This window comes from Bos grunniens, chromosome 5 (assembly GCF_055505025.1).
Source record: "Bos grunniens cultivar Pamir isolate PY7600 chromosome 5, Bosgru_T2T1.0, whole genome shotgun sequence".
In the NCBI taxonomy this organism is placed as follows: Eukaryota; Metazoa; Chordata; class Mammalia; order Artiodactyla; family Bovidae; genus Bos; species Bos grunniens.
The window spans coordinates 102,730,476-102,758,155 of NC_141169.1; the positions used below are offsets into that span (position 1 = coordinate 102,730,476).

General features: G+C 39.6%; 1 protein-coding gene across 6 annotated transcripts; it reads right to left on the reverse strand.

Annotated features, from left to right (window-relative positions):
- Positions 1–164: 164 nt before the first annotated feature.
- Positions 165–27,680, reverse strand: CLEC4E (C-type lectin domain family 4 member E). Of its 6 annotated transcripts, none has more exons than XM_086402095.1 (7): positions 13,474–13,785; positions 12,050–12,142; positions 10,047–10,136; positions 8,318–8,469; positions 5,347–5,462; positions 3,616–3,736; positions 165–290 (listed from the first exon to the last, which is right to left on the reverse strand). In XM_086402095.1, exons 1-7 carry the CDS (start codon positions 13,505–13,507, stop codon positions 270–272), a joined length of 627 nt encoding a protein of 208 aa, XP_086258221.1. In that variant the 5' UTR covers positions 13,508–13,785; the 3' UTR covers positions 165–269. The 6 variants fall into 6 exon arrangements, with proteins under 6 accessions (XP_086258221.1, XP_086258223.1, XP_086258218.1 ...); XM_086402092.1 differs by lacking the exon at positions 165–290 and adding an exon at positions 27,546–27,680 and having other exon boundaries at positions 3,407–3,736; positions 13,474–13,612; XM_086402091.1 differs by lacking the exon at positions 165–290 and adding an exon at positions 27,338–27,530 and having other exon boundaries at positions 3,407–3,736; positions 13,474–13,612.

Consider the following 27,680-nt stretch of genomic DNA (forward strand, 5'->3'; position numbering starts at 1 on the left):
GGGCAGAAAGAGTACCCCCAATTCTCAACTCTTATGGCACCATTTATACAGAGTCTTCACAATTTCTTTAAAACAGCTAATAGTAATTTCATAAAAATAAATACTAATTTCTTAAGAACATTGTAATAGAATGTCCTAGAAGTCTGAAACATTTTAAAAACCTAAGCACTTTTTGGAGACTTCCCTGCAGTCCATTGGTTAAGACTTCACCTTCCAATGCAGGAGGTGCCGGTTCGATCCCTGGTTGGGGAGATAAGATCTCCCATGACTCATGGCCAAAAAACCAAACCCTGAAACAGAAGCAATGTTGTAACAAATTCAATAAGACTTAAAAAAAAAAAGGTCCACATCAACAAAGTCTTAAAAAAAAAACTAAACATTTTTTATCTTTGAAAAAGTAATGTATATGTGTTAAAAAGGGAAACAGTAAAAAACATTATTAAAAATATAAGGTGACTCTCTCTTCCACTCTGAATCTCTAAATACCCCTTCAGCGTAACTATGATTACTGATTTCTTATACTTTTATCCATATATGATTTTGTCTCCCTGCATACATCCACATGCGTACATGTAAAAGCTCCCTAAGTCTGTCTCACCCAATGAATGATTTAGGGGCTATATTTTTGAGAAAGGAAAAGGAGGACAGTAGGTTGAGAGGAGGAAGAAACAAAAGAGCAAGAGGAGAGAAGTAAGTCAGAAAGAGAAACACAAATATTGTATCTTAATACATATATATGGAATCTAGAAGGATGGTACTGATGAAGCTATGTGCAGGGCAGGAATAGAGATGCAGACATAGAGAAGGAACTTGTAGACACAGCAGGGGGAAGGAGAAGGTGGGATGAATTGAGAGATTTGCATTGACATATCTATACTACCATGTGTAAAGTGGATATCTAGTAGGAAGCTGCTGGGTAGCACAGGGAGCTCAGCTGGGTACTCTTGTGACAACCTAGAGGCGTGGGATGGCTGTGGGAGTGGGAGGGAGGCTCAAGAAGGAAGATATACATATAGCTGATTCATGTTATTGTACAGCAGAAACTAACACAACATTGTAAAGCAATTGTCCTCCAGTTAAAAAAAGAAAAGAGCAAGAAGAACATTTTACATGATTCCTTATTTTTCTGTTAGGGACCCTTTAGGAAAAAAATTTTTGTGGTTATCTATAAGGCCTCTAACCTGGAGGAGGGCATGGCAATCCACTCCAGTACTCTTACCTAGAGAATCCCATGCACAGAGGAGCCTGGCAGGCTTCAGTCCAGGGTCGCATGGAGTCGGACACAACTGAAGCGACTAAGCAGCAGCAGCATAAGGCCTATAAAATTCTTGAATTTCAAGAATTCTTTAATTTCACTTCAATTTTTTTATTTGGTAAATTTAAGTAAAACTAAATTTCATACTTTAAAAGAAATTTAAATTGAAATTTCATACATCATCTGCTGCATGATTCCTATCGATCTTAACCTATTTCAACTTGGAATTCAATTCTTTTTTAAACTTTCATCTTTATACAATTGTTGCTCTGAAAAAATTTTAATAATAAATAGGTAACATTTTAAAAAGATGTAGTAAAGTGATTTTTCTCTTTTAAAAAATTCGGGGCCCAAGTGGTAATGGTATTTAAATTGTAACAGTGGTTTAATTGGAGAACATGGTCTTGGGAATATGAATGACTGATTACTCTTTATTTTTTGCTACTTTTTTGGTTTTCTGGTACCTAAGTATTTATATAACCCCATTTATAATATATGATCTTTAAAAACAGTTTCAATTGGATGATCTGCTTCTCAAAGAAGAATTTTTCTGATAAATAATTTAGGTTCTAATGATCTTTACTATAATAAAATCTAAACAATTCTTTTTTTTGCCAAAGTTTAAAGGCAGAGTTAGTTGCATAACTTAAATTGTAAATAGTGAAATATATGCATTAATATTTTTATGTGTCTTTCAATATCAAAATAAAATTTAAAATTATTATAGCCATCTAAAGTATAAAAGCAATGAACAAAAACATTTCCACATATTTTAAAATGTTTCCTCATTTGATGTTTGTGATATGAAAAAAGAAATTAGAAAGTTGAAGATATATTTATTGAATTATTTTCAGGTTGAATGACTTTTGTTTTAAAGGCATATTGATTTCAAAAACACAGATTGTCACGCCTATGAGAAATAAACATTTGTAAAGAAAGCTAATATATTATATTCATTTATTCAGTTGAATTTCCCCATTCAATGATTATACATTAATTCCAATGTATGATTTTGAGGGTCTATTATGCTGCTGTGTGCAAGAAACATGCTTATAAAAGCTGCTGTGTTATTTACATATTCTTGAATAACCGTATCAGTATTAAACTGTGCTGTGCTTAATTGTTCAATCGTGTATGACTCTTTATGACCCCATGGACTGTGGCCCACCAGACCCCTCTGTCCATGGGGATTCTCCAGGCAAGAATATTGGAGTGGGTTGCTATGCCCTCCTCCAGGGGATCTTCCCAACCCAGGGATTGAACCCACATCTCCTGCATTTGCAGGTGGATTCTTTACCATCTGAGCTACCAGGGAATATATATATATATATATCTCTATCTCAAGTATACCCAAGAATACTGGAGTGGGTAGCCTATCCCTTCTCCAGGGAACTTTCCAACCCAGGAATGGAACCGGGGTCTCTTGCTGGTAGATTCTTTATCAGCTGAGCTACCAGGGAGGACCACTGATAGATTATTATGCAATAAATGGACAGGCTTGAGACAGGAAAGTGTGAAATTGACTGTTCAATTAGAATAATTTATACTGCTCCTGCTTTTCATGTCTTGGTTGGTTGGCCATGAGGCATGTGGGATTCCCGCTCCCTGATCAGGGATTGAACGTGCATCCTCTGCATTGGAAGGTGAAGTCCCAGCCACTGGATCAGCAAGGAAGTCCCTGGATGATAGTCTCTTTGGAGCTGAAGGTTAGCATGGCCTTTCTATTAATAAGTAGGTGAAGTAAATGCCTTTGGCTGGAAAGTCCACACCAGTCTTTTAATCAGGAATAAGTTTGTGACTTGAAAAGTTTCCTACTCATTATAGAGGAGAACACAATGAAGCAATATGCTTGGGTAAGGGGTAAGAAACAGAATGAAATCAAGAAGACAGATTTTTCAGGAACTAGAAAGAAGACATGACACAGAGCCTGAATTTGAACTGTTTAAGACAAAAATTTCCAAAATTCTCTTCTTTGCTGGATTTGGTGCTTGTCTGTGTCCCTGTATTTTCACATAAATACTCATAAATGAAGCATTTGTACCAAAAGGAGAAAGGAATAGCCCTTCTCGCAGCATTGCTAGATAAGCGGTAAATTCTGAGAAATCCCAAGACTGATGTAGACAAAAATGCACTTTAGTCAATAACCATGAATTATAACCTTCAAAATGACTTCTTTTTATTTATATGAAAGCAACAAACATTTATGAAGTCCTAAAAAAGTGCAGTGCATGCTTTTCTCACGTTGGAGTTGTGCGGTTATGATTATCACTTGTTCTTTCCCATTTATACATTTTAGGGTTGTGCCTCGTGTCTTGAAGATTTTTCTTTTCTCAAATCTTTCTTTCTGGCATTTCACAAACCCGAAACATATTGAAGAAACAGGGCACATCATTCCAGTTTTGCCTTGGATTTGAGGAGTCCCTTATGGTGGCACAGTCCTCCACAATAACCAGGTTGTTGGGCTCCCCTGCATCCCAGAAGCTGAAAGAGAGCAAAAGGGGAGATTTACATGAGGCAAGGTGACCTATGCATGCATGCTAAGTCGCTTTATTCATGTCTGACTCTTTGTGACCTTATGGACTGTATGTAGCCCACCAGGCTTCTCTGTCCATGGCATTCTCCAGGCAAGAATACTGGAGTGGGTTGCCATTTCCTGCTGCAGGGTATCTTCCCAACCCAGGGACTGAAGCTATGTCTCTTACCTCTCCTGCATTGGGCAAGTTGGTTCTTTACCATTAGCGCCACCTGGGAAGCCCTATAAACTAGGCAAAATACATTCGTGTTTGATTTTGCAACAATTTTACGAGACAGGTGTTATAATCCCCACTTTGATGATGAAGCAAAAGAATCTCAGAAGAGCTAAACCATTTCTCTAAGTCATAGAGTTTGTGAATAGTGAAGTTAAACTGGATGTTTCTGACTTTCTATTCTGCTGTGGTTGCTCATGGCTTTAGACCCAAAACAGAGATGTTAGGGGAAAGAGGGATATCCTGATGGATTTGTTTCCTTCACACACATAGCTCACATCGTGTTTATCTCCCCTTATCCTATAGAGTTTTGTATTCACTGAGGTGCATACTTCACTGGGTCCACAGAACAATGTTTTAAAGGGTCAGAACATCCTACTTTTAGTCCATAGGAATCTGTTGTCTCAGACTTCCCTTGTGGCACGGTGGATAAGAATTCACCTACCAATGGAGGGGACACAGGTCCAGTCCATGATCTGGGAAGATCCTACATGCCACGGAGCAGCTAAGCCTGTGTACCACAACTACTGAGCCCAAGCCCTCTAGAGCTCAAGAGCCGCAACTTCTCAGCCTGTGGGCCGCAGCTACCCAAGTCCATGCACTCTGGAGCCTGTGCTCCTCAACAAGAGAAGCCACCACGATGAGAAGTCCATGCACTGGAATGAAGAGTAGTCCCCGCAACTAGAGAAAGCCCCCACAAAGCAACAAAGACCCAGTATAACTAAAAATAATTAATTTTTTTAAATTCAAAGCTCTAAGAAAAGAATCTGTTGTCTTTCTTAAATCATTGTTTTTGTCTCATTGACTACAGTTTGGTGGCACAAGACTTCAAATTCCACTCTTTGTCTCCCTTGCATTTCCCATGAACTAGTGTTCTGTTTTAAGCCTCTTCTCATTTCATCTATTATTTCCCCTTTATTTCTGAGGTAATTCTAGGAGATGGAGGCAGCAGATCCTTATGCTTCTCTTTTCTGTCTTATATATCAGCTCTTTTTATGTTTGCATTTAATATCACCAAGAATGGACATGAATATACCTCTTGGACCAGAAGGAGGTTCTGAGGACTCTCCTCAACAGTGGTCTAACTTTACAATTTGGGCTAACATTATAGTTCTACTGGGCTTCCCAGGTGGCTCCACCTGCCAATGAAGGAGACACAGGTTCGATCCCTGGGTCAGGAAGATCTCCTGAAGAAGGAAATGGCAACTTGCTCCAGTATTCTTGCTTGGAAAATCCCATGAACAGAGGAGCCTGGCAGGCTACAGCCCATGGGGTCTCAAAAGAGTTGGACACAACTGAGCAACTAAACAACAACAAATAGTTCTACTACAAGAAGGAAATTACCTCAGAGACTTTGTGAAAGGTGTACCATCTACCCATTGCCACTGACCCTCAGTCACCTGGTCCGTCAGTCCAATATAAAACTCTTTCTTTCTAGGTTTTGTGTAGTAAAGGAATTCCTATGGGAGATACACACACAGCAAATGAGGAGATCAGTTATTCCAATTTCAAATAAACATCGAAGGTAATTGTTTTTAAGAGAGAACTAGGATTTGGACTGGAGGTAATAGAAAAATGGGCCTGAAATGATAAGATTATAGAGGATTTATTTTGGCAAAGCATAGATACCATAAAATTACGCCAGTGAAAAGGAACTTTTGACAGAGAAGGAGGTTCACAATAACTCATGCAAAGTTTATCTACAGTTACGGGTAGCACAAAACATTATAAATCATAGCTTAAATATAATGGACAATTTCTGCTTACCTTCTTTCACATGTTTCTAAAAACACTGGTCATTCTAAAATGAGGTACCCATATGTACCCTATCATGTGTAAAATAAATAGCTAGTGGGAAGCTGCTATATAGCACAGGGAGCTCAGCTCAGTGCTCTGTGATGACCTAGAGGGGTGGAGCATGGGGTGGGAGGGAGGTTCAAGAAGGACGGGATACATGTATACATACAGCTGATTCACCTGGTTGTACAGCAGAAACTAACAGAACATTGTGAAGCAATTATGCTTCAATAAAAATAATAAATAAATAAAATAAAATAAGAATAAAACTAAAGTAAAATATATAAAATATAAACTAAAAATGAATAAATAAAGTAATAATTCAGTTCAGTTCAGTTGCTCAGTCATGTCTGACTTTTTGTGACCCTGTGGACTGCAGCACGCCAGGCCTCCCTGTCCATCACCAACTCCCGGAGTTTACTCAAACTCATGTCCATTGAGTCAGTGATGCCATCCAACCAGCTCACCCTCTGTCATCCCCTTCTCCTCCTGCCCTCAATCTTTCCCAGCATCAGGGTCTTTTCAAATGAGTCAGCTCTTTGCATTAGGTGGCCAAAATAATGGAGTTTCAGCTTCAACATCAGTCCTACCAATGAACAGCCAGGACTGATCTCCTTTATGATGGGCTGGTTAGATCTCCTTGCAGTCCAAGGGACTCTCAAGAGTCTTCTCCAACACCACAGTTTGAAAGCATTAATTCTTTGGCACTCAGCTTTCTTTATAGTCCAACTCTCGCATCCATACATGACTATTAAAAAAACCATAGCTTTGACTGGATGGACCTTTGTTGGCAAAGTAACGTCTCTGCTTTTTAATGTGCTGTCTAAGTTGGTCATAACTTTCTTTCCAAGTAGTAAGCATCTTTAAATTCATGGCTGCAGTCACCATTGCAGTGATTTTGGAGCCCCCCCAAAATAAAGTCTGCCATTGTTTCCACTGTTTCCCCATTTATTTGCCATGAAGTGATGGGACCAGATGCCATGGTCTTAGTTTTCTGAATGTTGAGCTTTAAGCCAACTTTTTCACTCTCCTCTTTCATTTTCATCAAGAGACTCTAGTTCTTCTTCCCTTTCTGCCATAAGGGTGGTGTCATCTGCATATATGAAGTTATTGATATTTCTCCTGGCAATTTTCACTCCAACCTGTGCTTCATCCAGCACAGCGTTTCTCATGATGTACTCTGCATATAAGTTAAATAAGCAGGGTAACAATATACAGCCTTGACGCACTCCTTTCCTTATTTGGAATCAGCCTGTTGTTCCATTTCCAGTTCTAACTGTTGCTTCTTGACCTGCATATAAGTTTCTCAAGAGGCAGGTCAGGTGGTCTGGAATTCCAATCTATTACAGAATTTTCCACCGTTTATTGTGATCCATACAGTCAAAGGCTTTGGCATAGTCAAGAAAGCAGAAATAGATGTTTTCCTGGAACTCTCTTGCTTTTTCAATGATCCAGTGGGTGTTGGCAATTTGATCTCTGGTTCCTCTGTCTTTTCTAAATCCAGCTTGAACATCTGGAAGTTCACAGTTTACATATTGCTGAAGCCTGGCTTGGAAAATTTTGAGCATTACTTTACTAGTGTGTGAGATGAGTGCAATTGTGCAGTAGTTTAAGCATTCTTTGGTGTTGCCTTTCTTTGGGATTGGAATGAAAACTGACCTTTTCCATAGCTGGGGCCACTGCTGAGCTTTCCAAATTTGCTGGCATATTGAGTGCAGCACTTTCACAGCATCATCTTTTGAAAATGAAAATGAAAGTGAAAGTAGCTCAATTGTGTCTGACTCTTTGTGACCCCCATGGACAATACAGTCCATGGAATTCTCCAGGCCAGAATACTGGAGTGTGTAGCCTTTTCCTTCTCCAGGGGATCTTTCCAACTTGGGGATGGAACCCAGGTTTCCCGCATTGCAGGTGGATTCTTTACCAGCTGGGCCACAAGGGAAGCCCAAGTATGCTGGAGAGGGTAGCCTATCCCTTCTCCAGCGGATCTTCCTAACCGAGGAATTGAACTGGGGTCTCCTTCATTGCAGGTGGATTCTTTACCAACTGAGCCATGCGTGTGAGATGAGTGCAATTGTGCAGCAGTTTGAGCATTCTTTGGCACTGCCTTTTTTGGGGACTGAAATGAAAACTGACCTTTTCCAGTTCTGTGGCCACTGCTGAGTTTTCCAAATTTGCTGGCATATTGAACGCAGCACTTTCATAGCATCATCTTTTAGGTAATAATAATTACAGATTACTAAATAATAAATAACATGAAGTCCCAATCCTCTTTTTTTCCTGCCTTACTAATAAAGGAATTAAACATGAAAATTTCTTTTTATCGTAGTTTCTTCTAGTAAAGAAAATAAAGTTGGTAATGGCTTACAGAAAAGGTAAGAACAGCATGTATTTCAGTAAATTCATGTGACACATAGAAATTGCAGGTCAAATACTATACACAAGCATGTATGGGGTAAAGAGAGATGGGTCCTGTGAAGGATGTTTCACTACACTGGAGGATGCTGTACTCAACTACCTGCTCCTCCTGCGTGTTGATAACCACCAGGTGAGCACCCATGCTCGAGCAGTTTTTTAGACTTGCTCTCCAGGACATGGTGTCAGGAGAAAATAAGTAGCAGCTGGATTGAAAATGGAACCACTTCAGTGGACAGCAATTCTTGACTGAACCTGGAAGGAGAGGTTTCTGTGAGAGTCCCACATGAACCAGGTAAGATAATAGAAACCTTCCTCTGAGCTGATAAGTTTTTCACTTTGAGTCAGAAGCCTTGGAACCCCTTGTTCATGCTCCACATCTTACCATCCAAGACTTTAGGGAATTCCTCAGTCAACAAACACAAACAGCAATGTTCTTGTCTATCAAGACTTAATCCTTACTTTCTAGATGTCAGTGCCAATAAATAATAACACAACCGTATAAAAGCAGTCTCCAACCTTTTGGCACCAGGGACAGGTTTTGCGGAAGACCATTTTTTCATGGACTAAGTGGGGGAGCTGGTTTCAGGATGATTCAAGAGCATTACATTTATATTGTACACTTTATTTCTAATCTAATGCCACTGTTGATCTGATAGGTGGTATTGGTCTTTGGACTGGTACACATTTATTCTAAGGGTTTGCTGTAACATCCCCAGAGTTTCCTATTTGAATGCTAATTGCACTTCTAAAGTTTTATTCTTGTCCTCTTACCAAATTCTCATTATTCTCTGACAGGCAAGATTTTGCATTTTACTTTTGAAAAACAGGACTCAACTCAATTACTTTACTTATCCCCAAAGAGATTGGGAACCCCTAATATATACAATCTTCCTTAGTTATGCTATTGACATGGGACCCTATTATATGTTCATAGACTTCCAAGTTCAGAGAAAAATTATGTATTTTATCTGAGTGACCACTAAGATAGAGTCTCACGTTTTCCAAACAATGTACCCTCAACAGAATCTCCAAACTAGTTGTCCTACAGTTCTTAGAACTATAGAATTTCAGTCTATGAAGTTTATTAAAAATAAATAGTCCAATTCCTCTTGATTTAACGGTGAGGAAATTATAGCTCAGAGAAGGAAGTCACTTTCTATTGTCAAGTAGCATTTTGCTAAGACTTGGACCAGGACAATATGGAAGAGTATAGGGAGCATATTTCTGAGATATTTTCAAATTTCCTTCCTACATTTTTTTCCTCCTTCACTTCATTTTGGAAGCAGGTGATGGATGAAAATAAAAAGTACACTTCTGGGAATAACACCTTCAACTTCTAGATTGACTCTTCAGCCAGACGCCTCACATTTATTCTAAAGGTTTGCTATAACGTCCCCAAAGTTTCCTGCTTGAACACAAATTGCACTTCCAAAGTTTTATTCTTGTCCTCTTACCAACTTCTCATTATTCTCTGACAGTACAGGCAAGATTTTGCATTTTGCTTTTGAAAAACGGGACCCAACTTGACTATTTTACTTATCTCCAAATCAATCTAAAGCCAGAAAATGTTGCTATGTAAATTTAGATGTTCAAGTTTGAGGTCTATTATACCTGACCCATTGGGCTTCCCTGGTGGCTCAGATGGTAAATAATCCACCTACAGTGTGGGAGATCTGGCTTTGATCTCTGCATTGGGAAGATCCCCTGGAGGAGGGCATGGAAACCCACACCAGTATTCTGGAGAATCCCCATGGACAGAAGAGCCTGGTGGACTACATAGGGTCACAAAGAGTCAGACTTGACTGAGCGACTAAGCACAGCACACATACCTGATCCATCATTATAGCAGGAGAGTTCCATGGAATCCCCAGGTGGCTGGAACTTTTTCTCATCACATAGTTGAAAGATGCTATATGTCACTGTAAGGGAAAGAGGCACAGTTAATATTCATTACCCTTAATACAAGTGCATTTTATCTGACACTGATGAACCTATTTGCAGGGCAGGAATAGAGACGCAGACACAGAGAACAGGCTTGAGGGCACAGTCCAGGAGAGAGGGTGGGACGAATCGAGAAAAGATACATTACCATACATAAAATAGTTTGCTAGTGGGAATTTGCTGTATGATGCAGGGAGTTCAACTCAGTGCTCCGTGATAATCTAGAGGGGTGGGATGGGGTGGGAGGGAGGATCAACAGGGAGGGGACATATGTATATTTATGGCTGATTCACATTATTATATGGCAGAAACCAATATAACATTATAAAGCAATTATCCTCCAATTAAAATTTTTTACAAATACATTAACATTTTTTTATAGTTATAAAAGTACCAGTAGTTATAATATTTCCTTACTATCTACTTTTACTTCAGCATGGATAGGAACTGAGGTTTGGTTAGTCAAAGAAGAGAGAATTCACATTTCATGCTTTTCCTGATTTATGAACACAAATGTACTTTATTTCAGGTTCAAAGACCCAAAAAACCAGATGTGATGTCATGTAAAACTCACATTTGTATTTTTTTTTTCTTGTAACAAAGCCCTAGCTGAGACAGTAGAGTAGAAGAAAACTTTTTCCCTCACCTACACAGTAGAATGCATTTTAAAAGACAAATATTTTTGAAATGCTAATGTTTTCCTTGATTCCACAAACAAAATATTCTTCTCAGCCAGTTTCTTACCAAAGAAAGACACTCATATGAATTTACCTGTAGGAATTATGTATCTCAATATAGCTGTCTTACTAATAGTACAATATGCTTGGTAAGTCCTAAGCAATAAGTCCTAGCCTAAGATGAAAATGAATTATCTATTTATTGAATAAACTTTGTTAATAACATGATGATGATAATGCAGAAGATTGGTTTCAGTAATGTTAAATGAATGAATTATTGGAATGGCCACTGATCATATAAATTGCCAAATTCAATTCAGCAGCTTGGGTATTTTACCAGGGTGTATTCCTAGTAGTGTGTGCATAATCTGGAAAAATAAAATCAACAGTGAATTAAATATATATATAATAAATATGTTTGGACTCTCTTTTGTTGCTGTTGTTTAGTTGCTAAGTCATGTCCAGCTTTTTGCAACCCCATGGACTGTGGCCTGCCAGGCTCTTGTGTCCATGGGATTCTTCAGGCAAGAATACTGGAGTGGATAGCCATTCTCCAGAGGGTTTTCCCGATGCAGGGATCCAACCCACGTCTCCTGAATTGCCAGCAGATTCTTTACCACTGAGCCACCAGGGAAGGCCCCACAAAAACAATACAAAATGCCTAAGACTCTCTCTTTTGCCAAGTCGAACCTTCTAACCCTTCTTTCCAAGAAGTGACTTCCTGTGCCTCTGGCTAGGATCTCAGAGAGGTTTACACTAATGACAAGACTACAGAGAGGGTGAACTCAGGGCCACTAAGGAAATAAAAATTGTGTACCATGAAGAATGTTTCACAGGTCACTGAAACTTAGTACCAGTTTTATGCTGGTTGGGGTTTCTGGCTTGAGGAGTAACCTGGCGATAAATACGGGGGAAAGCATTAGTCACTCAGTTGTGTCCGACTCTTTGCAACCCCATGGTCTGTAACCTGCCAGGCTCCTCTGTCCATGGGATTTCCCAGGCAAGAATACTGGAGTGGGTTGCCAGTTCCCTCTCCAGGGGATCTTCCTCACCCAGGGATAGTACCCACATCTGCATCGCAGGCAGATTCTTTACCATCTGAGTCACCAGGGAAATGGAAATACCCTTTGTGGGAGAAAAGAACCCACAGTCAACAAGGAAAAATTCACTCCTAATGTTCACCAGGCAGCTTGAGTGTGACCTTCAGAACTCACCAACACATCTGGTGATAAAACAGGCACTCAGGAGCAGGATGGAGGTGCCAGCAATGGCCCATGAGAACAGCTGGGAAGAGAAGCATCTTCTCTCTGTAGAAAGAAAGACATACATGTGGTCAATCTTCCCTAAAAAGCTATGAAAGAGATAAAAGAAATTCATGTTTGACCCTGTTTACTTCCTTCCACTTGTATTACCTATACTGAATAATTTTTACACTTCAGAAAGCATGAAGATCATTGGAAGGGCTGGCTAAAACACAGATCATGGGGTCCTACCTCCAGAATTAAAAATTCAGTAGAGCTGGTAAGGAATCCGCAAGTTTCCAGGAGCTGAGAATGCTGTTGGCCTGGGAACCACACTTAGAGAAGCACTGAAGGAGCGCATGGCTATTTTTAAGAGTCTGAATCAAGGACTCAGACATATGTGCAATTTTTTTCCTTTCCAACTCTCCCAGATTTTCCCTCTTTCCCTCTCCCTTTCTCCTCCTCACTCTTTCCAGTTTTTCTTGTCTCTCTACTGCTCTCCTCCTTTCAGGGTCTCCTTTTCCAGGTGCTTTGTAAATCAATCTGATAAAACTTTGATGACCTTGTAGTTCCCCTCCTCCCCCCTCCACATATTTACACACACAGAGAGTGAATTCCAGAGACTTGCAGATACTTGCACCCACTCCAGTGTTCTTGCCTGGAGAATCCTGGGGACGGGGGAGCCTGGTGGGCTGCTGTCTATGGGGTCGCACAGAGTCGGACACAACTGACTAACGTGACTCAGCAGCAGCAGCAGAGACTTGCCCAATGGGACACAACGAACCATGGAAAAGGTAGTAGTCTGGTAGCTCTCCCTGAACTCAATCTCCTGCAATCTTTCCAGAAGAACATCTAACCTTCTAACCATCCCCTCTTTCACTCTCTGTCTCTGTCTCTCCTCTCTTACTCTACTGGCATTTACTGGGCAACAAGTCAGTCTCCTCACTCCAGGAGACAACAAAATGGAGAAATGATGACATTTTAAGTATCAACAAAACAAACTGACCTTGGAGAGATATGAAGGGCTTTAAAAATATTGTTTTATTTTGATGGACAAAATCTCTCCACTTTCTTCCAGACCTCACTCATCCCTAAATTTATTGTTCTGTCCCCAGAATGTTTATCACCTCTTCCATGAAAAAATCTATGAAAGAAAAGTGCATGCGTGCTCAATTGTCTCCTACTCTTTGTGACCCCATGGACCATAGCCCACCAGGCTCCTCTCTCCATGGGATTTTCCAGGCAAGAATACTGGAGTGGGTTGCCATTTCCGCCTCCAGTCTTCCCAACCCTGAGATTGAACCCATGTCTCCTGTGACTCCTGCATTGGCAGGCAGATTCTTTACCACTGAGCCACTAGGGAAGATTGAAGGAAAAGGAATAGTTGCAAATCTTACCTGTTTGTGATGCTGGTGATGTGGATGAATTCATTCTTTCTCTTTTCTCTTTCTTCCTTTCCTCTCCTCCTCACTGTCTCTTTCTTCCTCCTCCTCTCCTCTTCCCTGTCTCTGTCCTTAGTTTCTGGGTCCAAGAGTGCTTTGTTGATAAGAGCCAAAGAAAATGAAGGAGGAATACTTGATCTATGTTTTAGGAAGCTCAACCTTAAGACATAAGAAAATTAACTTGTTCTGTGGCTGTATGTTTATGTCAAGATTTCCTTTGTTGCATAAGGAGGGCAAGGGAGTTTACTGGGCAACAGTCAGTCTCCTCACTCCAGGAAACAACGAAATGGGGAAATGAAGACATTTTAAGCATCAACAAAACAGACAGAACTCGTGGAGATATGATGGGCTTAAAAATTATTGTTTTATTAATATTTTGGTGGATAAATTGCTGTGCTTTCTTCCAGATCTCACTTATCCTTAAATTTTTCCTTGACATCTGTGGGGCTCACCTATGCACTTCCAAACATCTTTGATCTTTCAGTTCAGTTCAATTTAGTTGCTCAGTCGTGTCTGACTCTTTGTGACCCCACGAATCACAGCACGCCAGGCCTCCCTGTCCATCACCAACTCCCGGAGTTCACTCAAACTCATGTCCATCGAGTCGGTGATGCCATCCATCCATCTTATCCTCTGTCATCCCCTTTTCCTCCTGCCCCCAATCCCTCCCAATCCCTCAGAGTCTTTTCCAATGAGTCAACTCTTTGCATGAGGTGGCCAAAGTACTGGAGTTTCAGCTTTAGCATCATTCCTTCCAAAGAACACTCAAGGCTGATCTCCTTTAGAATGGACTGGCTGGATCTCCTTGCAGTCCAACGGACTCTCAAGAGTCTTCTCCAACACCACAGTTGAAAAGCATAAATTCTTTGGCGCTCAGCTTTTTTCACAGTCCAACACTCACATCCATACATGACCACTGGAAAAACCATGGCCTTGACTAGACAGACCTTTGTTGGCAAAGTAATGTCTCTGCTTCTTTACTATTACACATTTGTTAACTGAAAAGAGGGCTTCCCTGGTGGCTCAGATGGTAAAGAGTCTGCCTTCAGTGAGGGAGACCTGGGTTCAATTCCTGGTTTGGGAAGATCCCCTGGAGAAGGAAATGGCAACCCACTCCAGTATTCTTGCCTGGAAAATCCCATGGATGGAGGAGCCTGGCAGGCTACATTCTATGGGTTGCAAAGAGTCAGACAGGACTGAACTGAAAAGGAGACACATTTGACACAGAGCTGGGCATGTAGTATATGTATTTATACCTTAGCCATGTGAATTTTCTTCACCTCTTATGCTTTTTCTTCCTCTTTCATTTGAAGCTCTTAAACAGTCTATTACTTTGGAATTCTAATGCCTTTTATCAAGTGATGGCCACTAGGCTATTTTACAGGTTCAACTCAGATGAACAGCCTTGTGTAGTATGACTATGCACTTTGAAACTCATCTCAATTTCTTACATCATAACATAGGTTCTGAGGTTCTAGAGGAGGCTCAGTAGGAAGTTTAATTCTACTGTTCTAAATTACTTGTGAGTTTTGTTTTATATTAATATTATAACCTATTTCTCTCAATGGGAAAAATGACTTTGAATGTTGGAAGAAATAATTTCAATTAGATATTGGAATACAGTGTGTTTCTGGAAGATTAGTTGGATATAGTCATGTTCTGTTACTTAAGAATAAGATTAACTGGTCTCAGTTGATTTAAATTCACATTTGTTATATATATATATATATGTATAAAACCTGGTAATCCCCACACCCAATGACTCACAGACTTCCCATGTGTTAGAAAATATCCCTATTCTCAAAGGGACTTTTTATTGTTTGAATGTATTGTCAATTCCCTCCAGATTTTCCATTTAACAGTTATATAGATTACAGAAAGATTACAACTTTTACATATTTATTTTATAAACATACACATTTTTAATGTATGCTATCAGCAAATGGCTTTGAACCACAGAGAAACTGTCTAGTGGATGAATTATATGAATTATTAAATAGTGAATCACACTAACTACAGCCCATTATTTATTATTATCAATCAGTAGAAATCAATATGAATGAACAATTATGTTAATAATTTAATGAATATACAATTAGCTGTATATTAATGTTTAATAGTCCTGTTTGCATCAACTAAAATATGAAAATGATTTTATCCCCTTTGTTTTACCACTTTTCTCCAAGTTATAAAAATAGTATTTTTGTGTTCAATAATATGAGAAAAATATGACAAGTGAAAGACTTCTATCTATTCTATGTTTAGAAGTCCATACTTCTAAAGCCAATCACTGTTGATTTTTTTTTACATACTTTGAGAGATTAAAAAAAAATTATTTATTTATTTTTGGCTGCACCGGGTCTTTGCTGCTGAGGATGGGCTTTCTCTAGTTGTGATGAGCAGGGGCTAGATTTTGGAAATCTACCACATTTTCCTGAAGCTGACATAAGCAGTATGACATAAGCTCTCTTGGCCTGTAACCCAAATTTGATGTTTATTTGGAGTACCATCTCATCTTCTGTCATCCCCTTCTCCTCCTGCCTTCAATCTTTCCCAGCATCAGGGTCTTTTCCAGTGAGTCAGTTCTTCACATCAGGTGGCCAAATTATTGGAGTTTCAGCTTCAGCATTAGTCCTTCCAATGAATATTCAGGACTGATTATGAAGACAAGATGGTTGGATGGCATCACCAACTCGATGGACATGAATTTGAGTAAGCTCCGGGAGTTGGTTCTGGACAGGAAAACCTGGCATGCTGCAGTCCATGGGGTTGCAAAGAGTCAGATACGACTGAGTGACTGAACTGAACTGAACTGGAGTACCATAAATCTATATCAATGCAATTCTTGTAAATATTTAAATCTTGACTATCTACTATGAAAATTAGGGATTATAATGCATAGTTTATAATGCTGATTTTAATATTGAAATGTGTCAATATAAAGTGATTTTCTTATGCACATATAAGAAAGTAAAAGATGAATCAGTTACATTCCTTCCCCCTGCCTATTGAGAAAGCTCATCCCGATTATAAAACCTGGTGCTGGGAACTTCCCCGATGGTCCCATGGTTGAGAATCTGCTTTCCAGTGCAGGAGACACAGGTTTGATCCCTGGTGGTGGAAGTAAGATTCCACATGCTGTGGGGCAACTAAGCCCATGGGTTGCAGCTAAGACCTCACACAGTCAAATAAATAAATAAATAAATATTTTAAAACACCAAACATAGTGCTTTTTATTATAGCTTTGCTTTTAACTGTGAAAAGTGAAAGGGAAAGTCACTCAGTTGTGTCCGATTCTTTGTGACTCCATGGACTATACAGTCCGTGGAATTCTCCAGGCCAGAATACTGGAGCAGGTAGCCATTCCCTTCTCCAGGGGATCTTCCCAACCCAGGGATTGAACCCAGGTCTCCGGCATTGCAGATTCTTTACCAGCTGAACCATCAGGGAAGCCTGTTTTAAACGGTATTCAAATAGAAAAACTGTAAGGTATAAATTGATAAACATAATATGAATTCTGAAGATCAGGATCAAAGAATAAATCATATTGTGCATATTGCAAATCAGTCTTGAATATTTATTGGAAGGACTGATGTTGAAGCTGAAACACCGATACTCTGGCCACTTGATGTGAAGAAATGACTCATTTGAAAAGACCCTGATGCTGGGAAAGATTGAGGGCGGGAGAGAAGGGGATGACAGAGGATGACATGGTTGGATGGCATCACCGACTCAATGGACATGAGTTTGAGTAAACTCTGTGAGTTTGTGATGGACAGGGAAGTCTGGTGTGCTGCAGTCCATGGGGTTGCAAAAAGTTGGACATGACTGAGCAACTGAACTGAACTGAACTGAACTGTGCATATTGCTAATTCATGTAGTTCATTTCATTATAATGTATACCTGACTTTATAATGTTGAACTTACAACCCTTTATCATTAATATTTAAAAAATAAAATCCAAATATCTGCAGCAATAAATAAATAAACAAACCTGAAATTTTGTCTCAAGTCAATTATTTTCACTGTAATTTAATATCAAAGCCTTATTGTTAAAATGTAACACAAGGACATGACAATATAGGAACATTAATTACTCAATAGAGCAGGTGAAACATGACTCTTGTGACAGTCATATTGCAATTTTTTCTTCTGAGACAAACACTTCCTCTTCCTTATGGGAGAGTAGAGAATAAGATATTTTAGGCTACTTCACTTTTCTTTAATCCTTTCTTATTCACATTCTTGAATAACTGTGAAACCGTCTTCCTATATCAAATATGATTTTTCATGAATTTTGTTGAATGAGATTTTGGAACTTTTCTCCCTTATGAAATTTTGAGGTGACAAAATTGATATTCTGCTGTTAATTTATCTTTGTAAGATGTGAATAATTCCCAAATAGAATTCATCTTAAAAGATCTAAATGGAAATTAAGTGTCAAAACTATTTTATTTTTAAAGAGCATTTTGTCTAACAGAGGTATTCTACAAAGATTAGAATTATGATATAATTAATTTTTATTGCATTCATAGTTTTCAAATTTTATAAATGTGTGTAAGTATGTTATTTAACTTTTTATGAATGATTGTATTAATGTTATTTATACATGTTTCAATTTTAGTATACCTACTATCAATTTCCTTGTTAATTTTATCATTTTAAAATAAAGAACTTTTATAATAACTACTATTTAACATTAATAGTTCAGAGTTTTTAAGGAGAGTGAAAATGACCATCACAAGTTAGCACAGATATAAGGAGTTACCCATTTATAACTGTTTATGCCTCCAAAACATTAGCTTTAAAAAATAATAAAGTAATCTTTAAGTTATTTAGAATATATATTTTCTCATAGAAATAAATACGTCCTCAAATCCACACCTGGAAAATCCCATGGACAGAGGAGCCTGGCAGGCAACAGTCAAGAGTCACACAGAGTTGGACAGGACTGAAGCGACTTAGCACATATGCACTCACCAATCAACACAAAAACTTGTTTAACCCATCAGAATTTTGAGGTGTTTGCTAGGACCTTGTTCAGACTATCTTTTTGTAAATGGAGAGAGGTATTGTGCATTTACATAGAATAACTTGAGTCAGTATTAACTTGCCAACCAGATGACAGAGCAGTCAACTCAGCGTGTGTGGACTATGACATAACTTCATTATTTCCAAACAATGCCCTCTACCGTGCTGTGTCAAAATTCTCTTTTCTGCTGAGTAGCAGATATTTTAATATCTTGGCAGATCCTTTGGTTTTCAGGTCACTTTCACTAGGCAAATTGTGAAACTTGTCTAACCCATCTTAAAGCTGATTTTATATATCTTACGTTTATTTTCCTCTTTCTCCAATGGATCTTCTAACCTGCTGAGCCACAGGCATGGGCCATGGCCTGAGGAGTCTGCAGCCAAGAAAGGAGAATGTATTCTGCCCTTTGTTTTTAAAATATATATATTTATATACATATAGCTTCCCTGGTGGCTCAGATGGTAAAGAATCTACCCACATGGTGGGAGACCAGGTTTGCTCCCTGGATCAAGAAGATCCCCTGGAGAAGGAAATAGCAACCCATTCCAGTTTTCTTGCCCAGAGAAATCCATGAACAGAGGAGCCTGGTGGGTTAAATTCCATGAGATCACAAAGAATCAGACATGAATGAGCAACTAACACACACACACACACACACACACACATTTGGTTGTAACAGGTCTTAGTTGTGGCCCTCAAGATCTTTGATTTTCATAGCATTCAGGATCTAGTTGCAGCATGTGAGATCTAGTTCCCTGCACAGGGATCCAACCTGGGCCCCCTGCATTGGGAGGGCAGAACCTTAGCCACTGGATCACCAGGGAAGTCTCTGTTCTGCTCTTTGAATAACTTCCCTCTTCAAAATATCCCCCTCCTTTCAGCTTCTGCATTTGGGCTCTCTGTTTCAGGGCAGAGAGAGGAGAGAAGTCATGCTATGCTTTTGTCCCTTGATTCCTGGCGAGGGAGCATTGGCTGAGGCTTATTTTGGTTCCTCTGCCTGCTAGTGGTGTAATGTGCAGTTTGGGCTCATTTTCTTGGAGGCATGTTTCAGTTTTTGTCTCTACCACCTAGTACTGCCTCAGAGAAATAAATTCCCCATTTATAATTTTACACCCATAGTTCAGGGTAAGAAATTCCCTCCCTTGGAAGCTGTCTGAGCAGCCAGGTAGCTCCTTTGTTCTTGTTTACACTCAAGTTCCTTCATGTGAAGTCAAGGAAACCAGGGGTCTTCTTTTCCCTCTTTTTCTTTCCAGGCACACTACATCAGGCAGCACTTTCTCTGGCTGGTATATACAGCTCCATCAGCCTCTTGCTTTCAGAAAGTACAAATTGTCTGTATAAATTATCACCAAATTGTAGGGAATGTGTCAAGCTTTCCCAGAACAACTCAGGAAGCTTTCCCACCAACTTCAGGTGGTGAAGAACAACTTCACCATCTCCATTAGACTATAAGCTCTACGAGGACAGAGAATTAACTAGTTTGTTCATTACTGTATTCCACGGGCAGGGAACACGTAAGACATCATAGGTGTTCATCATAGGCAGTTTTTTTAAGCTTTGACATTTATTTATTTTTGGCCGTGCTGGGTCTTCGCTGCTGCGTGGACTTTTGTCTTGCTGCAGTGAGCGGGAGTATTCTCTAGCTGTAGTGCACCGGCTTCTCATGTGGTGGCTTCTCTTGGTGTGGAGCACAGTTTCCAGGGTGATTGGGCTTCAGTAATTGCAGGTCCTAGAGCACAGGCTCAGTAGTTGTGGCACGTGGGCTTAATTGCTATGAAGTATGTGGGATCTTCCCAGAGCAGGGGTTGAAACCAAGTCTCCTGCATTAACAGGCAGATTCTTTACCACTGAGCCACTGGGGAAACCCCAATATTCTTTTTCTTGAAAGAATAAACAAAATAATATCAAGAATTGGTTTTTTAAAAAATCTTTAATACAGGTTGGATAACATCAGGTTTCAATTAACCAAATAACTGATAGCCTAGTGGCTATAAACTGGTGGTAATTTGGCTTGCTTCCCATTGAGGATATGCTGTAATGTCCAGACATTTTTGGCTTCCCTGGTGGCTCAGTGGTAAAGAATCTACCCAAAATGCAGGAGATGTAGTTTTTCAGTTTTTTATTTATTTTTCTGGCCAAGAAATTCCTTTGTACAGTTCATTTCTTCTTTTTTTGTTTAAAAATGTTTATTTATTTACTTGACTGCACCAGGTCTTAGTTGCAGCATGTAGGTTCTTCGATCTTCATTGCAGTGTGTGGGATCTGGTTTCCTTACTAGGGATCCAGGCCCGCTGCATTGGGGGCTCGGAGTTTTAGCTGCTAGATCCTCAGGTCATTTCTTATTTTTCAGTAATAAACCAATCCTTCATATAAATCTTTAAAGGGAGAAGGCAGGTGGACTGGGAAGGGACTGGGCTTCCCCCTCTGGTGGGTCTTCTCAACTGAAAGTGCACAAGAGCAAGTGCCTCCAACTTCTTGATTGCTGGAGCTCAACTTGGAGTTGGCCATGGTGGCAGCTGTGGCTGCAGTGGTATGGTAGCCTACTCCAAATAATAGAGTCATTGGAAATAACTGATACTCAGAAACTGCTGCACCAGTGAATTTTTTTTTTTCCTTAATTGAAGGAAAAATGGTAGCTTAGAGGTAAAGAATCTGTCTGCCAACACTGGAGATGCGGGAGACGTGAGTTCCATCTCTGGGTTGAGACGATCCGCTGGAGGAGGAAATGGCAACCCGCTCCAGTATTCTTGCCTAGAGAATCCCATGGACAGAGAAGCCTTGCGGGCTACAGTCCATGGGGTCGCAGAGAGTTGGACGCAACTGAGTGAATAACACTTTTACTTTCAAGCAGAATGTGGATGATAACCAAAGCAGGTCACAGAGGAGGAGTATAGTGGGGGAAGGGAAGAAGGGAGGAGGGAGAAATAAGGTGTTTGGAACAGGTGGAGACTGAAGGTCATTGTAAAGACTTTTTCTGTCAGACTGAAATGGAGAACGATTATAGGATTTTGAGCAAAAGACTGACACAATCTGACTCAAGTTTCAAAAAAAATTCACTCTCAGAATAATCTGAAGGGAGACAAAAAGAAGCAGAGAAACTTGCCAGGATGTTATTACTGTCATAAGCAAGGGGAATCTAAATACTAGTATTGTTTAAATCTGAGGATAGACAGAATGTGATGATTAATCTAATGTGTCAATTTGACTGCATCATGGGATACCCAGCATTTAACTAAACAGTATTTCTGCATGTGTCTGTGTCATTATCATCATTTCACTGATTCTCATCAGATCCCCTGGAGAAGGGAATGGCTACCCACTCTTGTATTCTGGCCAGGAGAATTCAGTGGACAGAGGACCCTGGCAGGCTATAGTCCATGGGGTTGCAAAGAGTCGGACAAGACTGAGCAACTTTCACTCACTTACTCATTTATCTGTGACTATACTGAATCCACACTTTTACCTAAATTTCTTCTTTTTTTTGACCATGTCACACAGCTTGTGGGATCTTAGTTTCCACACCAGGGATCAAACTCTGACCTTCAACAGTGAAAGTACAGAGTCCTAACCACAGGACCACCAAGAATGTGTTCAGTTGCTTCAGTTGTGCCCGACTTGTTGCAAACCCATGGACAGAGGAGCCTGTTCATGGGATTTTCCTGGCAAGAATACTGGAGTAGGTTGCCATTTCCTCCTCCAGGGGGTACTGCCAGAAAGTTCCCTAGCTAAATTTCATATAATTTTGAGTCCAATGAAATAATTGAATGACTGCCTTGTACCAAATGATGTGTTAAGAACTATGAATGCTGTGTAATTGAACAAAATAAAGTGATGAGAGAATAAACCGCAAACAAGGTAAATAAATTTCGCTTCTGTATAATTTCTTTCCTGGAGTAATGGTGCCCTCGTGTGGCTCTAGCTGGCTGTCAAATCATTTCTCAATTACTTTAGGAGTTCAGGGTGCTTATTATGAAATGCTGTGACTTATTTGTCTGCATGCATGCTAAGTCACTTCAGTCATGTCCAGCTCTGTGTGACCCTATGGAGTGACCTGTAACCTGCTAGGTTCCTCTGTCCCTGGGATTCTCCAGACAAGAATACTGGAGTGGGTTGCCATACCCTCCTCCAAGGGATCTTGCTGACCCAGGGATTGAACCCTTGTGTCTTATGTCTCCTGCATTGAGTGCCACCTGGGAAACTTGATGTATTTGTTTAGTAATGTTAAATTATAATGCAGAAATTCACATTAAACTTTCTTCTCACTCTGTATTTGGTGATAGAACATCTGTACGTGTGTACACAGCTCATTCTCATTATTCAGCGTCCTTATATCATATGATATCACTGGGAACGTGGAACTGGAGACCACTGAACTGCTCTCCTAGTGATAACACAAGGGTTAGGTTGCTATGAGGCTCTGGTCACATTTTTGTCAACGGATTGATATAAAAATCTGGCTTATGTGTTTTCTATTAAAAACATCTTATTTAATATATTTTGTTATAAATTAGATAACAAGTAAAGACCCACTGTTTAGCACAGGGATCTCTATTCAATACTCTGTAATGGCCTATATGGGAAAAGAATCTAAAAAAGAGTGGCTATATGTACATGCATGGCAGATTCACTTTAATGGACATCTGAAACCAACAGAGCATTGTAAATTATATCCCGACAAAAATTAAATGTATATGTTAATTATATATATATATTCAATTATATATATATAATTAATTATATATATATGTCCATTAAAGTGAATCTGCCATGCATGTACATATATCCATTCTTTTTTAGATTCTTTTCCCATATAGGCCATTACAGAGTATTGAATAGAGATCCCTGTGCTAAACAGTGGGTCTTTACTTGTTATCTAATTTATATATATATATAATTATATATATATTTAATATATATTTTAATTTTTATGAGAGGCCTGGCATGCTGTAGTGCATGGAGTCTCAGAGTCAGACACGACTGGATGACTGAACAACAATAAGAATGCTTGACTGGATCACACGACAGAATTTTACCAAGAAGCTAAGGGTGTGAATTCCTTGGTAATTCCATTACTTAACTTGACATACTTAGAAGTCAAGTTTGACCCTAAAGAATTGGCTTCACAACAATTCTCTGTTTTTCTATTTTTCTTTCATTGTAATAATGAAGGCCACTACCTTCTGAAGCAAAGATTCCTTCATAGCAGAATTGGTTTTTTCCAGAATTTGTTTTTCACATTCTAAAATTTAAGAATGTGGTTTAATGTCACTGGATGTGGGAGTGATGTTCTGAAATTCCCATAATAGAATGATCTATTGTTCCTTTTTACACAAGTTGTTTCATAGACTCAGGGCAAGTTGTCAAGTGGGTGAACTTTTTTTCTCTCCTTTCAGTTTTCCTCATTTATTTTCAAGATGCCAGTTATTTTGCTATGTCCTAACAGCTCCTCTCCAGAGAAGGCAATGGCAACCCACTCCAGTACTCTTGCCTGGAAAATCCCATGGATGGAGGAGCCTGGTAGGCTGCAGTCCATGGGGTCGCTAGGAGTCGGACACGACTGAGTGGCTTCACTTTCACTTTTCACTTTCATGCATTGGAGAAGGAAATGGCAACCCACTCCAGTGTTCTTGCCTGGAGAATCCCAGGGACGGGGGAGCCTGGTGGGCTGCCGTCTATGGGGTCGCACAGAGTCGGACACGACTGAAGCGACTTAGCAGCAGCAGCAGCAACAGCTCCTCTCATAACGGAAATGGATATTTTTCCAAAGATACTTACTTCTTTCATAAAAGTTAGCTTTTTCAAAAGTTATATTTTAGCCATTTGGCCATTGAGCATGTATAATGCCAACCGGGAGTTCCTGTTTAATCACTGAGATAACCACTTACCTAGTGTAACAACAATAACAATACAATAACAATTGTATATTGTTATGCTGTGGAATTTATTTCATGTCCAGTAATAATGCCTAGAAGGTTTCCCTTGGGCCTGCTTTTGCCTAGTTTTTTTTGCCTAGAGTTTTTACTAGTTTTGGGCTTAACAGATTAACAATCTCAACCAATAGGGTTTTCCTCAATTTTATATTTTGAGGGGTTGGGAGAAAGTGGGTTATCTCAAGTAATAGTTTTTGTTCTTATTCAAAGAGAAAAAGAATTATTTTATAATCATTGCTGCTTTCAGAATGGTTCAGCAGAAATAGTACCTGGAATATTTTTTTTCATTGAAGTTAACTTGTCAATCAGTAAAGCTGAACCATTTAGTCTAAAAAGTGCTTGCTTGTTTTTCTTTCTTTTTTTTTTTTTGCTTTATTGGATTGACCATTGTTTGACTGGATTTATTGTATGAGTTCATGGCTTTGGCTTGGTGCTTCTAAGTTTTTAGCCTTGAACTTGTATTCTCTGACATTCTGACTTCATTCAGCATCCACCTCGAGGCAGCAATGTGAAACTTAAGGCATGTTGAAACCTGAAGGAACAGTGGGAATTCCCACTCACATCTCTCCCCGGGCCTCTCAATTGCCTCTCTCTAGAGGTGAGGACTGAGCGACTGAACTGAACTGAACTGAGAGGTGAGGAATCTTCCAGACAGGTGCAGACTCACAGGACAGAAACTTCTCAATGACTGTAAGTTTTGTCAGAAAGTAAAGAAAAAAAAAATGAGTAAAAAAATGAAAACAATGGAAGTCACAGGCCCTGTGGGAAGGACCAACTCTTGCATCTGTTTTCAGATCAAGTATATTCTCAGAGGAGGCCTCTCTTGAGGCATAATTACGAAGTTGCTAAAGTTTGTTTTAGTAGTCATCAGCACAGTTCCCTTTCTGATTGTTGGCATGTGTTTTCCTAGCCTGCGCAGAGCTTTTATTTCATGGCCTAGTCTTGAACATCACTTTAAACCATCACCAGTTAAATCAAGCCTTTCAATTAAATGAAATTAAATTAAACCTTTAAATTGGAACAATTGATTCTCTCTTCCTGTTCCTTCCAGGTTTGTGTCCACTGACTAAGCTGAGATGTTCTTCACTGTTACAGATGAAGAGTTATGGGTCCAATTTAGTGTAGTACCTCAAATGGCTAATGCAAGAAACTGTAGGAATGTCAGTCACACTGATAGGTAGTAGGAAATTAAAGTATCTCCAGTAAAACTTCCTTTGGCACATATTAACTCATATTTTTTCTGATAAGTCTGTTCCTCTTACATGTGGTGTTTTCTCTCTACCCCAGTGCTCTGCACTGAGTCTGATCTGATACTTAGTGACTGTCTGAAAAACAAATATTCTTGCCTTGAGAACCTCATAATCAGTATGAAAAGGCAAAAAGACAGGACACTGAAAGATGAACTCCCCAGGTCGGTAGGTGCCAAATATGCTATTGGAGATCACTGGAGAAATAACTCCAGAAAGAATGAAGAGAAGAGAAACCAAAGCAATAACAACACCCAGTTGTGAATGTGACTGGTGATGGAAGCAAGGTCCCATGCTGTAAAGAGCAATGTTGCATAGGAACTTGGAATGTTAGGTACATGAATCAAGGCAAATTGGAAGTGATCACACAGATGGCAAGAGTGAATATCGACATTTTAGGAATCAGCAAACTAAAATGGACAGGAATGGGTGAATTTAACTCAGGTGACCATATGCCCACTACTGTGGGCAAGAATCCCTTAGAAGAAACGGAGTAGCCATCATAGTCAACAAGAGTCCAAAATGCAGTACTTGGATGCAATCTCAAAATCGACACAATGATCTCTGTTCGTTTCCAAGGCAAACCATTCAATATCACATTAATCCAAGTCTATGCCCAGACCAATAATGCTGAAGAAGCTGAAGTCGAACAGTTCTATGAAGACCTACAAGACCTTCTAGAACTAACACCCCCAAAAGATGTTCTTTTCATTATAGGGGACTGGAATGCAAAAGTAGGAAGTCAAGAAACACCTGGAGTAACAGGCAAATTTGGCTTTGGAGTACAGAATGAAGCACGGCAAAGGCTAATAGAGTTTTGCCAAAAGAGCACACTAGTCATAGCAAACATCCTCTTCCAATAACACAAGGGAAGACCCTACACATGGACATCACCAGATGGTCAATAGTGAAATCAGATTGATTATATTCTTTGCAGCCAAAGATGGAGAAGCTCTATACAGTCAACAAAAACAAGACCAGGAGCTGACTGTGGCTCAGATCATGAATTCCTTATTGCCAAATTCAGGCTTAAATTGAAGAAAGTACGGAAAACTACTAGACCATTCAGGTATGATCTAAATAAAATCCCTTACCATTATACAGTGAAAGTGAGAAATAGATTTAAGGGACTAGATCTGATAGAGTGCCTGATGAACTATGGGTGGAGGGAGGTTCGTGACATTGTACAGAAGACAGGGATCAAGACCATCCCCAAGAAAAAGAAATGCAAAAAAGCAAAATGACTGTCTGAGGAGGCCTTACAAATAACTGTGAAAAGAAGAGAAGTGAAAAGCAAAGGAGAAAAGGAAAGATATACCCATTTGAATGCAGAGTTCCAAAGAATAGCAAAGAGAGATAAGAAACCCTTCCTCAGTGATCAGTGCAAAGAAATAGAGGAAAACAACAGAATGGGAAAGACTAGAGATCTCTTCAAGAAAATTAGAGATACCAAGGGAACATTTCATGCAAAGATGGCCTTGATAAAGGACAGAAATGGTATGGACCTAACAGAAGCTGAATATATTAAGAAGAGCTGGCAAGAATACACAGAAAAACTATACAAAAAAGATCTTCACGACACAGATAATCACAATGGTGTGATCACTCACCTAGAGCCAGACATCCTGGAATGTGAAGTCAAGTGGGCCTTAGGATGCCGGGAACCGGCGAGAGACATTCCACTCGTGACAAAGGTCATGAGGAAGGAGGCTCGGCATACGCAAAGGCGGGATGGAGCCTCGGGAGTCCCCCCGGATATTCTCTAGGATCTTCCCCCCAAAACCAGAGTCTGCCTACTTTATTGCTTTGTGCTCTCACCTCTGACTTTACTGGGGGCTGTCCCCCTCCACCATCTCGCTCTCTCTGTCAAAGAGTTAACTTACAGCTCCAATTAATAAAGTTCCTGGGCAACTAGGAGTGTTTAAATCCAAACCCCTCAGATGGCTCTCTAAC

Excerpts from the sequence above, each read along its gene's own strand:
- CLEC4E (XM_086402092.1), bottom strand. The coding sequence starts at position 13,507 with ATGAATTCATCCACATCACCAGCATCACAAACAG. Across the intron at positions 12,143-13,473 it reads ATCACCAGCATCACAAACAG|AGAGAAGATGCTTCTCTTCC; the intron begins GTAAGATTTGCA and ends TTCTTTCTACAG. Across the intron at positions 5,463-8,317 it reads TCAACACGCAGGAGGAGCAG|GAATTCCTTTACTACACAAA; the intron begins GTAGTTGAGTAC and ends TATCTCCCATAG.